This window comes from Mizuhopecten yessoensis, unplaced genomic scaffold (genome assembly GCF_002113885.1).
Source record: "Mizuhopecten yessoensis strain PY_sf001 unplaced genomic scaffold, ASM211388v2 scaffold10635, whole genome shotgun sequence".
NCBI lineage: Eukaryota > Metazoa > Mollusca > Bivalvia > Pectinida > Pectinidae > Mizuhopecten > Mizuhopecten yessoensis.
The window spans coordinates 155,944-169,521 of NW_018408645.1; the positions used below are offsets into that span (position 1 = coordinate 155,944).

Sequence of the window (13,578 nt, forward strand, 5' to 3'; positions counted from 1 at the left end):
AGAGTTGCTAAATGAGAGGGCAACTGATTAGCTAATGTTCCCTGTTATATATCGTGTGTAATATACTGGTAAAGAATAGTTCTGTAATTTGTTGACTTGTATTTTTGCATTGATGTAATACTAATACAACATATATCGTCCTGTATGTTTTAAAATTTACTCACTCAATCGGCATTCAGAACAGCATTGCTGTACAACCCCACTCGTGATATGATTATGCAATCAACGGATATCATAAAATATCATGAACATATAAATTGTTAAGACATCTATAAACTTGCGTTATGATATTATAATATATGTAGAAATGCGGATTCCACGTCTTCAGTAATTATATTTCTTGATGCAAAATTGTTTTACAAGTGTGTGATGTGAAGTCACTATTCTCCAATCAACGCTTACATAAAGAAAAAAAATATGACGAGAAATTATTTTTATGATATCAGGACCAGTATATCGCTATTCACAACCTCCTAGTTGAAGCCTTTGCCATGCCAGACACCCTTATACCGAGCATGAAGTACCATACTACACTTAGGAGTCTTTGCAATGATGCACCCGTCAATCTAACAAAACTATGGAGAGAGTACAAGGTAAATATATAGTTCTTCGTTTACTTCTTCATTGCAAATTCCAGAAGAAAACAAACCGTAATGATTTGTTAGGTTTAAATTTTAATTCGTTACTTTTTTATTATTTATGTTGTAGTATTTAAATTAACACAAATACGAGTAGTATTTCTGCTATTTTTATGAGATGAACGCAATAACACAATCCTTAGTTGTAGCATGTATGTATATTCTTGCAGTATATATTTGTTCCGTGTCTTATTTGTCATCAATGTCCCTATTTTGTACAACCTGATGAATTCACCGATTTCCAGGCAATAGTGAAATGTATTAACCGGTTAATCTGATTGGATATTACGAGCTTCTTTCGATTGACCAGAGTGTTCAAGACACAGTCAAAATTATTTACCGGAAAATACTTTTACTGATATTGTTTTCATATAGAAAGCGGTCGCGTGACAATTGAGCGTAATATATGCTTTATGTTAACTGATAATAAACTTTATTTATTGAGGAGTAAAACCTGTTAAGCAAAGCTAATCATCCCAATTGATTCCTCTACTTTGATGATTTTTGTAAATCAAAAAATGAATTATATATACATTTTGTAGGGGGATAAGAGTATCCATCTTGGATTATTCAGAAATTAATTCAGACAAAATATCCCATCATCAAATTTTTGTAGGTTATAATAAAGCAAATACCAAATACCAAAGAGTGAACAAACCCGTAATTATAATTCGATAAACCAGGGCAGACTATATTCAAGGGGAAAACTTGGAGAGAGACCTTTGAAAGAACGAAAAGTATAAGGCTAATTGTTCCGTAATAATACGTGCCTTCCCCCTCAACGACAACCCAGCCATGTAAATCTATGTCTAAACAGGGAAATGTTACGTCATTAAATCAAGGACCGGGATGCCACAGGGCACATTAACAAGTACAATTACTATTGTCGAAATGTTTTATTGAAAACCATTTCAGAGTAGGCTCATAACACTAAAACGAGAGACAAATATGTATTTGATATTGAACATTCCTTTAATTAGGGTTTCCATATCCATCCTCCTCCTCCGTTATATTTTGTTTTGTTTAACTCAAATAGATATATATCTCTGTGCACGTACACTGTTACGAGATTTTATACTAGGTATAAAATGTAGTATAAAATGTAGAATTGTCTTCACCATTTTCTATTTATTCACTTTTTCTTTATTTAGTCATGATTATTATTTCTCAATTCGATGCATTGTTTAGGTGACACAAGAGCTGAAGCCAACGTATACTCAAAGCGACTTTAAAACAGCAGTTCTTCCCACTAATAGGAATAAGAACAGGGACCCAAATGTCTTAGCAGGTATGTTATTGGTACAGTTTCACACAGCTCAATCTGTTGTTTCAATCAAATGAAAAATATGTAGTCAATTTTAATCTATTCATAGACGTTTTGCATGAAAACAGTTGAACACATTTTGCAAATGATATATGGTTGGTCATTTTGTTTTTCAGTTGATAAATTCAGACCTTACCTGACTTCAGCCTCTTCTGGTAGAACAAATTATATCAACGCCGTGGCAGTTCCTGTAAATATGATTTCGTTAAAACATTTTGATGACTTGTATTTATTTATACAATCGTGTGTTCATGTGTACAGCTTGAATTAAACACGTCTAATTACGTTACTTTCAAAATGTATCATAGAAAACGAGGGGTTATCATAAGGAAATGGTATCACGCATAACATAGTAATGCTATCTGTGTGGAGAACTAGTTAATCTGTCATGATTGGTGTATTTTTTCTATTATTTATACTAATACAATATCACAAAAACGTCGTTTTGTTAGATCATACAAAGGGTTTTATTTTGTGGTTACAATACATAAGGATAATTTGACATGTTAGCGATCAATTCAAAACCAAAATTACACGTATCGTACCGATAGCTAAGAGGCAAACGTGGTATAAATGGTCAAAACGTATTGATTGTGTTTAATGTTGCCGGAATCGTGTAACAAGTTTTTTCAATAGATTGTTGAAAAACTTGAAAGTTATAAGGGCATGATTTTCTTTCTGTTTGGAATCTGCCCTCCTTTAATACCAAGTACAAATAAAACACTTAAACATGGTTCTTTGAACGGCTATATACCGTTAGTTTGTAGACTGTATTATGTTTCTTCCAGTCCTACACGTCCAGAACCGGTTACATAGTTACTCAAACTCCTTTAGAGGACACCGTGGTTGATCTGATGACAATGATAATGGACCACAGTTGTGATACCATCGTTATCATTGAAAACGATCACGTCGTAAGTCTATAATCTTTTGATTTAGTGGAACTACCTTACAAATCTTTACTTAAATTATATTAACAAACTGCTTTCTATGCTGTCTAATAAACAAAATTAATTACTACATCCAATCATTTTTTTTCTTCTTCAAACTTGACATTCTTAAAAAAAATATGTTCATGATAATGTTTAATATTCATCAAATATGTCGGTCCGAGTTAAACTCCTAGTTACTGATAAGAGCTTTAGTAATGAGTTGTTTCTGTCATAGAAATGGTTGCCAGAAGAAGGAAAGGGTATAACAATCGGATCCTTCCAACTGACGCATGAAGGAGGATCCTCAGTTCTGGCTAATATAGATTTGATGGATGTGGCGATCTCTAATCAAGTAAGACATTCTTTCATTCATCGTTAGTTAACGCGGAGGCACGGTAGTCTAGTGGTAGGACGCCTGGCTCGTGACCGAATGGGTGCGGGTTCGAGTCACGTCACGGCACTTTGTTGTATCTTTGAGCAAGATACTTTACTCCGCTTGTTCTTGTCTACTCAGCTGTAAATGAGTACGTTATTGGGCAGTGCTAACATTGTTGAATGCTAGCTGTGAGCGCCGAAATGGCAGCACCGGCTGTATGATCCCCGCGGAGTTGAGAAAGATATTGGCTGGTTGCAAAGGCCATATATAAACACGGACAAAAATGTGTGAACCGCTTTGAGACGACCTACGACCTACAATGAACGGCATTTTAAAATACTGTTTTGCTTTCATACTTAATCATAACATGCATCAGCATGCTTGTTAGTTTGATTATAATTATTTGCCAGGTAGATTTTTACTTGGAAAGAAAGCAGAACATTGTCGTATACAGCGTACATATTATGCTAATTGAAAAAACACATCACCATGCGATGGGACAAAGTTTGTAAAAAAAAAAAGTCTGGGTCGGCAGTTAAGGTATCTAAAGACTTAAGCATGATGGTTGTGGGAAAATAATGGAAGTGTCTGATGTTGGTGAAATATTGGTAATATATATATATTATGGGTTTTTTTCAGTACAGCCAATATATCCCAATTTCCAACGTTGTAATATTGTTGTTTAATTTCCTATAAACGGCAAAGTAAATTTGTTAATTTTCTTTTAACTGCACATGAACTGTAATTTAATCACTAATCGGGTTATTCCAGGACCAGAGATATGATGCCAGAGTCAGGGTGTTCCACATGACTGGTTGGGATAGACACGTGTCAGTCCCGCCGGATGTCCCAGGTCTCCTTCAGCTTCTAGAACAAGTTGACAGCAGAAGAAAATCAAATGGCTCGAAAAAAACAGTAGTTATGTGCAGGTATGGAATAAACGTCTTATTACTTATATAAATAACCAATCATTGAGCACAATATAATAAACTTACAATTCAAATACTTGATTTTGTCCAGTAAATATTGAATTAGGAGGGCTATATATTGGTCAAACATTAAGCCTGAATATCCCTAAATTAGGTATGACTGGTACCCTTACTTTTATCTACCTAAAGATGTTTTATGTTAATACTATCGGTTGGTCCTAGATAGCAAAAATATCCTTCAACTAATGGGAAAGGTCAATAATTAAATTGTCTCTTATTTAACTAGTAAAGTATCACCTTGTCATCATACTTTACGACGACTTGGTAACACTATTTGTGTATGATGCGTTCGTTCTAGACAAAGAAATAGGAACAACATATTGTATCATTCTTCACAAGACATAAGTATGCTTGATTATGACAGTACAATTGGCAAAATAACAAACTTGAAGAAAACCTTGCTATTCCCTTCCCGTTATAATTTAGTTGAAAAACAATAAATAGGATTCGCCTCCCCTTTACAGTAAGAAAACAACATTACCACAGGATGGCACGTAAGATGACTTAAAAGGCGCTGTATAACCCATTTGAATTGTAGTTAATTTGTTAATGAAATATGCTTAAATGATATCACATGAAAACAGTATTTATATCATAGATGAAAACGATCTATACACTCAAAAATCCAGTAAGAAAAGTTTTCATATATGGAATACATAGGGTTCTACTGTTACATAAGGGAAACTGTTAACTATTTTTCTGCCGTATTTACTTCTTCAGAGACGGTTATTCCCAGAGCGGACTATTTTGCTGTATCAGCAATGCTAGAGACCAAATGAAGATTGACGAGGAGGTCGACATGTTTCAGATATCTAGACAATTGCTTTTTAGACGTCCGGAATTCATCACCAACTATGTGAGTAAGATATCAATGAAATTTCATAGTGATTTGGAAACCAGGTCGTGTTGAATTAGGGTTTATTTGTTGGAATATGGGAGCTGTAAAAGAAGATAAATATTTTTGGAATGATGGCAATGAATATACCAGATGTAAACTACTTTCCTACAGCTGTCTTTTTACTGTTCTAACGGCATTTTTTAAAAATTCATTGAATATCAAATATTCATAAACATGTATTGTATATATATATATATATATATATATATTTTTAATACATTCATTTTTTTAATTCATTCATTGAAATCACAACTATAATTAATACAAATACAATTATGTTGCTACTGTAATAAAATGTACACGAATAAAAACGCGTTCGCGTTTAATCGTTATTCGTTATTTTTTACCAATGCCTAATTGGTAAGATTATCAGCACGCTTCAAAGAAACTCAAAAACAATTAACATTCAATAAATTTGTTTTTCTCATTGAAAACAATCAATCTATTGTATCTTTTATATGAAAATTGGCCTTATCGGTACAAAAAAATGTAATGATAAAATAATTTATCAATACACAATTATTCATGTTACAATCGTTTCTCTTACAAAGAAAATGCTTCTGTTGTAGGACCAGTACCAGTGTTGTTACAACGTGATAAAGGAGTACCTGGACATCACAGACGTTTATATGAACTAACACAGAAACACAAGTACCAGTGTTGTTACAGCGTGATAAAGAAGTACCTGGACACTACAGACGTATATATGAACTAACACAGTAAGACAAGTACCAGTGTTGTTACAGCGTGATAAAGGAGTACCTGGACACTACTGACGTATATATGAACTAACACAGTAAGACCAGTACCAGTGTTGTTACAACGTGATAAAGGTGTACCTTGACATCACAGACGTTTATATGAACTAACACAGTTAGACAAGTACCAGTGTTGTTACAATATGATAAAGGAGTACCTGGACATCGCAGACGTATATATGACCTAACACAGTTAGACAAGTACCAGTGTTATAACAACATTGTGAAGGTGTACCTTGATACCACAGATTTATATATGAACTAACACAGAAACACAAGTACCAGTGTTGTAACAACGTGATAAAGGCGTACCTGGACATCACAGACGTTTATATGAACTAACACAGTAAGACAAGTACCAGTGTTTTTACAACATTGTGAAGGTGTACCTGGACATTACATATTATTACTGACACGCAAGATGTCCTCAAGCGTTTGCGAGCGGACTACGAGAGCCTGTACGCGACGGAACAGGAAAATCCAATGTATTACAAGGAACATTATGATATGGTTAAGGAGCGTGCTGCAAAAGACACAGTTCCATTAAAGCATAATCTGGATATTTCGGTCCTTAACGCACCGATTCAACGTCAGGAGGTTATGGAAGCACTACGGCGTACAAAAATTAGAAAAGCTGAAAGTATCGACAATATTCCAGCGGAAGTGCTCAAAAACGACGCTTGTGTGGATATTATGTTTTCATTAATTAGTCATTGTTTTAACTATGTTCTGCATAAATGGAAACAAGGTTTGATCAATCCGATCGCAAAAAAACAAACAGCCCTGACCCTATAGATCCATTAACCTATCGGGGTATAACCTTGTTGTCCGTTCCCTGTAAGGTTTATTGTGATATCATCAACCGATGTTTTCGTGTTTTATATACCTACGTTAAGCCTTTGATACGGTCGTCAGAGACTTTGTGGTATAAGCTTGTACAGTCTGGTATAAAAGGCGCAAACTGTGTTTGCACTGTACAACGGTGTTTCATGTTGTCTACGCGTCAACAATCTGCATACTGATTGGCTGTCTGTGTCACGTGGTGTAAAACAAGGTTGTTAAGCCTCCCCGATACTCTTGGTAATCTATATTAATGACTTAAGTGAAGAGCTAAACTCTTCAGAACATGGTATTGACATTGACGGTGTCAGTTTAAGTTGTCTTTTTTATGCTGACGACATTGTGTTGTTGACGTTATCAGAGGATAACCTCCAAGCCCTTCTTAGCATCGTGTTATCTTGATGCTCCCGCTGGCGACTATCTGTAAACGCTGGAAAGACCAAGATTGTGCATTTCAGGCGTTTTACTGTGCTGGTGGAATGACCTACGCTGTGTTTACAAAGTTGTATGAAAGCCTTGTGCAACCTGTTCTATTATATTGTTCTGCCATATGTGGTCAATCTCAGCGTAAAGTAATTAATAATGTTCAGAATTGAGCTATGAAGGTGTTCATGGGTGCGACAAAAAATACATCGAATGCTGGCGTTATTGGAGATATGGGATGGTTATCTACCCTTAATAACCAAAGGACTGAAGCTTTTCGTCTATATTGCCGTGTTAATTCTATTGATCACGGACGTTTATTATAAAAATTCATGTTTGGTCGAAGCGGAGACATAATTCGTGAGACGCGCGAGCACTTCGGCTGAGCGAAAAGTATCATCTACGTAATATTTTGGAATCCGGAGTCACACCCACTGCCCACACTTTAAATGTCATTTATACTAATGTAAGACAGAAGGACGAAAGTGACTTGTACGGCCAACTTTTGGGCGATCGTGGCCTTGTGAATGGAAACAATTTGCGGACGTACAGGAAATACAAGAAAGATTTAAAACCAGAATACTATGTTAAACAGAATATGCCTGGACCTTACCGTTGTGCTCTAACTCTTTTACATGAGTGGTTTTGTTTTTTCTGCACTAACTCAGTGAAGCCTGAAGTTCCTTTTTATGCGACTGTAAGCTACAGCGATGCAACCATAAACTATTACAAAAACTCTCCTTTTCTTCTTAAAAAGCATTTGTTGAGAAAAAACACGATTTTGTTAATTGTTTGTTCATCAATGAAACCATTGGGCACAAAAAAAAAATGCGTTACGTGACCCATTGCTCTTGAATTTTACCACTGAAAAAAATGCCATTTTTCACCAATGGTCACTGTATCTCCCCATTAAATGTATACGAAGATGTATGTGTTCATATATATGGTTAAAGTATCAATCCTTTCCATGTAACGACCGAAGTCCTCGTAGGTTGATTGCATTCGAAACGGTTGGACCCGAGTTGTTCATCATGATATTGGGAGGGACCGTATCACCTGATAATGCTTTCTGGCGAGCTTTGGTGAAGACTTTCAAGGCTTCCGGTAACAATTGAAGGTCCGCCAGGTTTATTCCTGCAAAAACATTAAAATAACAAACCAGTTTGTCAGAATAAAACATGCCACAAAAGCGGGGTCCCGAGGCTAATCCTGGTAGCATTATTGAGTGTTTTTCTTCCTGCTCAATAAACCTATATGGCTATATGGTGGAAATTAGCCGTTTCCAAGCTATGACCCATGAACTCCATGGACTAAGAAAAAACATGTGTCTACTTCACATATCAGGTATCATAGTTCTAGATCTTATTGTTCTTCACAAAGTTTTTAACATATTTGATTGACCACGTGACCTTGAAATATGTTCAGATAGTTTATATAAGTAACTATATGGCACTCCATTGAAGGTACCTTCAGATAAAAAAATTAGGCTTTGTGAGCTCAAGAACGAAATTATTAACACCTTCCATCTATAATAGCTACATGTGAGTTAGGCTTTGTGCCTAACCAGGCCTAAAGACAAACTTTGACGTATGTTTATTACAAGAATGCACTGCTAGTATTGACACAATATGGATCTTGGCACCCACCATCATAAGATATTTATAAGTTCTATGTAATTTTGATATTTTCCCTTCAACCTTTCTCTTATCAATTATCTGGATTGATAGTCTTGTCAACAGCAAATGAATCCTGCGGTAAATTTTGATTAAATGTCTATACTGCTAGAGTTGATAATGTCCTTTCAACATGAGGTCAGTCTTCATAGTTTATTATTTGAGAAAGAACGAACTCTCCTAATCTGAGATGACTGCCTGGCAGTCATTTGTTTTTCCGATCAGTCCCAAAATGAAATTTGCAATTTCGAAACTGATATGTGAAACTTGAGAAAGATCTGTCAGCAATAGCCACAGACCCTGGTCAGCGCTCAAAAGGCTTTTGTCCAAAATAACAAATCCTGAAAGATTTCCAACATCAAGGTCGGGACCCGAATCAGAACAAACAGGCCTAGTTACAATACCGTCCAAAGCTAGAGACAACAACACTTTGGTTGGTGGGATCATTATCAGAATCAATGATCAGCAACCGTAAAATCCTGCCCTTATATTATAAGCTCAAAGTCTTAACAAGAGGCCCAGAGGGCCTGTATCGCTCACCTGGATACCTTAGCAATCATGGCAAAATATTCTCCAAATGAGATCAAGGGAATATGCCAGACCCCAAGGCCAATCCTTGTAGCATAACAGTATTATATTTTGTCATGCCCAGCAATTTTATGTATGGTAATGGGATGGGGATCTCAACCGTTTCCAAGCTTTGACTCAGAAACTAGGTCCCTAGCTAGGGTTGTGGCCAGACCCCAGAATCAATTCTAATATCGTGACTGCATTTGTCTCTTTTTGCCCAGCATTTGTATATATAGTTTTGGGGTGGGGATCTCAACCGTTTCAAAGTTATGACCCAGGGGTTGAGTCTGCAAAGGTGGGGCAGACCCTGGGGTCAGTTCTAATATCATGACTGCATGCGTCTCTTTATGCCCAACAATTGTATATATAGTTTTGGGGTAGGGATCTTAACAATTTCAAAGTTATGACCCAGGGGTTAAATCTCCAAGTGTGGGGCAGTCCCTAAGGCCATCCTGGAAGCATATGCGCAATCATCTTTTTATACTCAGCAATTGTATATACGGTTTTAGGGTGGGGCTCTCAGCTGTTTCCAAGCTGTGACTAAGAAACTAGGTCCCTAGGGGTTCAGTCAGACCCCAGGGTCTATTCTGATATCATGACTGCATTCGTCTCTTTATGCCCAGCATTTGTATATATAGTTTTTGGGTGGGGATCTCAACAGTTTTAAAGTTATGGCCCAGGGACTATGTCTCCAAGGGCGGGGCCAGACCCTAGTGCTATCCTGAAATCAAATGAGCAATCTTCTCTTTATACTCAGCAATTGTATACCATGGTTATATGGTGGGGATCTCAACTATTTCCACGTAATACACTTTTTTGGCCCCACCCCTTAGCCCGGCGGGTCAGCCCCACCATTTGTACAATTTTGAATCCCGGCCTCCCATGAATGTTTCCGACCAAATATGATCAATATCCATCTCTTAGTTCCAGAGAAGAAGTCGCTTAAAGCAGTATAGCCAAATTGCCCTCTTTTGGCCCGCCCTTCAGCCCCCTGTGGAGTCAGCCCTATCATTTGTACAATTTTGAATCCCCATCACCGAGGGATGCTTCCAGTCAAATATGGTTGATATCCACTTCTTAGTTCTAGAGAAGAAGTCACTTAAAGCAACATAGCAAAATTGCCCCCTTTTGGCCCCGCCGCTCAGCCCCCTGGGGGTCAGCCCAATTATTTGTACAATTTTGAATCTCCACCACCTTATGATGCTTCCAGTCAAATATGGTCGATATCCATCTCTAAGTTCCAGGGAAGAAGTCGCTTAAAGCAGTATAGCCAAATTGCCCTCTTTTGGCCCCGCCCTTCAGCCCCCTGTGGAGTCAGCCCTATCATTTGTACAATTTTGAATTCCCACCACCTAGGGATGCTTCCAGTCAAAGAGATATGACGGGTTGCTATGCCTATTTCCCCAAAGCTATGTTACGCTAGTGCGCGCATCCAACCGTGCACTGTTATGACGCGTCCTCAGGTATTTTTTTATACAGGTAGCAATATCGGAATCCCGTGTCTAAGAATAGATTATTGTAAACAGACCACATATTTGGTATTTCGGCATTATTTGTTGGTGTTTAAGCACTTGATATAATTACTATTGCCAGTTGAAGGGTGAAACAATTCATAAATTTCATCAAAAATAGTCTTACCTACAAAGCGTAGCTGTACTGTACACGTGTACAGGGATTTGTTAACATGCTTCGATAGAAGTATGTCGCACTAGATAGTAAAGAAATGATTACTAACAAAACTGATAAATCAATAGGTATGTTATTAAAATGAAAACAAAATTTTCCATCGATTCAAAAAAAACACTATTGCCTTATTAAGGAAAATGATCACATGCCTAAATATTTAAAAAAAAAATAACTGAAGGAGGATTCGAACCTGCACCGTTTATTTTCTAGTCGCAAGTAAACTACTGCGTTACACATTCGGCTACACAGAACATATAGATATTGGCAATTACAAACTTATTTAACCCGAGAAACACCGGTCGCAGTTTAGAGAAACTTGATCACCCCTGTTTTTCATTATTTTGGGCACTTTCCCAAAGGAGTACCACTTTTCCGTAATACGATTTGTTTTTGCAAATTACATCACGGTCACAAAAAGTTTATTCAAAAGTTGGTCCTCGGATGGGAAAGTGTTGAAAGTATTCTTTTAAGTCCGGGAAACCCCATCACTTTCATAGATATAGTGTATATGGCTATATTTGCAGTATCATATTAGCAATACCTAATTTCTCAGCAGTTTAAAAATTCATATTCAATTGGTTTTGTATCTTTTGTATGCATTTTTGCTACCCGAAATGTTTTACTCCTTAATTTTTTCCCCCCGTTTTCATAAATGCCGACTTAGGGAAATACGGGCAGTTTTCCGCCATACCTCTTTAGTTAAATTCCAATCAGTGGTTAAAGAAGAAGTCGTTAAAAGAAATTGTTGACGTACGGACGAACGGACGTAACGGCATAAGGTCGTCTTCAGACCAATGTAGCTAAACACATCAGAAATGCTATGCAAGGAAACATGGATCAAAGAGAAAACCTGAATCTAGTGTCATAACAAAGCAAACAACACCAGTCTGTGGAGAGACAACATGAAGCAACCTTCTTTCCAATCATTATATAATAAAGAAGTAGTAACGTCATAAAAGATCTTGTTCGCTAACATTACTCGTCTCGTTCTGAGCGGGTAGTCAGAATTTTTGAAATCCTTTGATTTTCAGAATGTGCATACTAAAATTTGTGTATCACTAGATTGAAATCACTGTTTCATAAATGACCCTGTGTAAGATCGTTGAAAGAATAGACCTTCTATATCCCAATGCATTTCGTAAGAGGCGACTTACGTGGGCCCCCTGCAGAATCGGGGGTTTCTTTGCGTCTTCTACATGGATGATATTGAAGAGACCAAAATTGATCTGCTGCCCCAATGCAACACTTGGGCACTGTCTTTTCTTTAGTTTCTTTTTCACCCTTCCTTTTCGGGGTGTCTCCCAGAGGGACTTGAGAATTTGTTAGAACTATATTTGAACAAAAACTAAGGTGTTCAGAGTAATTTTAAGGGGTTTAGATCAACTTTCGGTAAAAATGACACCCCATTGATGATACAGTTTAGGTTCAAATATAGCTGTAACAATTCCCAAGTCCCCGTGGTGTCTCCCTATACACTCGTCTCCATATGATCTTTGCCGTTGCGACAAACCACCCAAATCACATTTTCATTAAAGAAAGTCTAAAGAGACACATCTTCAGCTGCTGTCCCTCATTGAAACTCTTCCCTTAATGATACACCCCTCAACTATTATCAAAAACTTATGCTTAAGGACTTTCCACCCTTCGTAATACACATGTTTTTCTTGTTGTATTTTCGTGTCGTCATTTCCGTATTGCGTATCGGGCATTCCATTACCGTAGTGTAAATTATAGTAACACCGCGTAAACAATAGTACACGTGCGTGACGCGATATGTCAACACCCGATATCGAGACTTACTTGGAAATGTGTAATCACACGTACTTCAGAAATAAAGCTTATGATACAAAGACATTAATTAACTCACGGGAAAACACTGACATACGATCAGACGACTTCAAGAAGGTCGTATATGAGGCGCATGGAATGCAGACTGATGTGTTTTGTTTACCGACCTCACCTGTACGTATCACGTGCTAATAGTAGTTCACAAGCTCTTGGTCGCTACGACTTTTGTTGTCGAGCGAGTTACGCTCTGTCAGATAAATCGGTTCACAAATGCAATTACAATAACTCTGTGAAAATAGTGGTTTGTAAAATATCAAGATCCCTATAAAATGCAAGTGCATGTGCGTGCACGTAATAACGGCATACCATGCGATAGCCTATGGTTACATATGTACCTGACATGTTAATATACCATGCGTAAGCAGGCTATGGAATGATGTCCAAAGTGTACATGATTGAGAGTAATTTTGTTCCATAAAAGAACAGTAAATTGACAAATAAATATAGTAATTTAATTTATTTCCGTCGTTTTTGGTATATTAAATAAAATAAGTGTTATTGTATAAATTCTATCACTCTGCAAAAAGTTCCGATTTTTTTCAAGGTAGACAACTCTCATCAGGATCAAAATAATTGTAAAATGTAAAATAAATTAATTATAAAGACTTTGTGTATTTGGTTCA

General features: G+C 36.8%; 1 protein-coding gene across 1 annotated transcript in view; it reads left to right on the forward strand.

Annotated features, from left to right (window-relative positions):
• LOC110461545 (receptor-type tyrosine-protein phosphatase mu-like) overlaps positions 1-5,795 on the forward strand; it is a 37,838-nt gene extending 32,043 nt beyond the window's left edge. Inside the window, exons 27-34 of the mRNA XM_021515058.1 lie at positions 447-593; positions 1,827-1,926; positions 2,079-2,152; positions 2,751-2,876; positions 3,130-3,246; positions 4,042-4,199; positions 4,980-5,115; positions 5,727-5,795. Of these exons, the coding sequence (XP_021370733.1) occupies positions 447-593; positions 1,827-1,926; positions 2,079-2,152; positions 2,751-2,876; positions 3,130-3,246; positions 4,042-4,199; positions 4,980-5,115; positions 5,727-5,795 (927 nt within the window). The remainder of the gene's footprint in view (positions 1-446; positions 594-1,826; positions 1,927-2,078; positions 2,153-2,750; positions 2,877-3,129; positions 3,247-4,041; positions 4,200-4,979; positions 5,116-5,726) is intronic.
• The last annotated feature ends 7,783 nt before the right edge of the window (positions 5,796-13,578 follow it).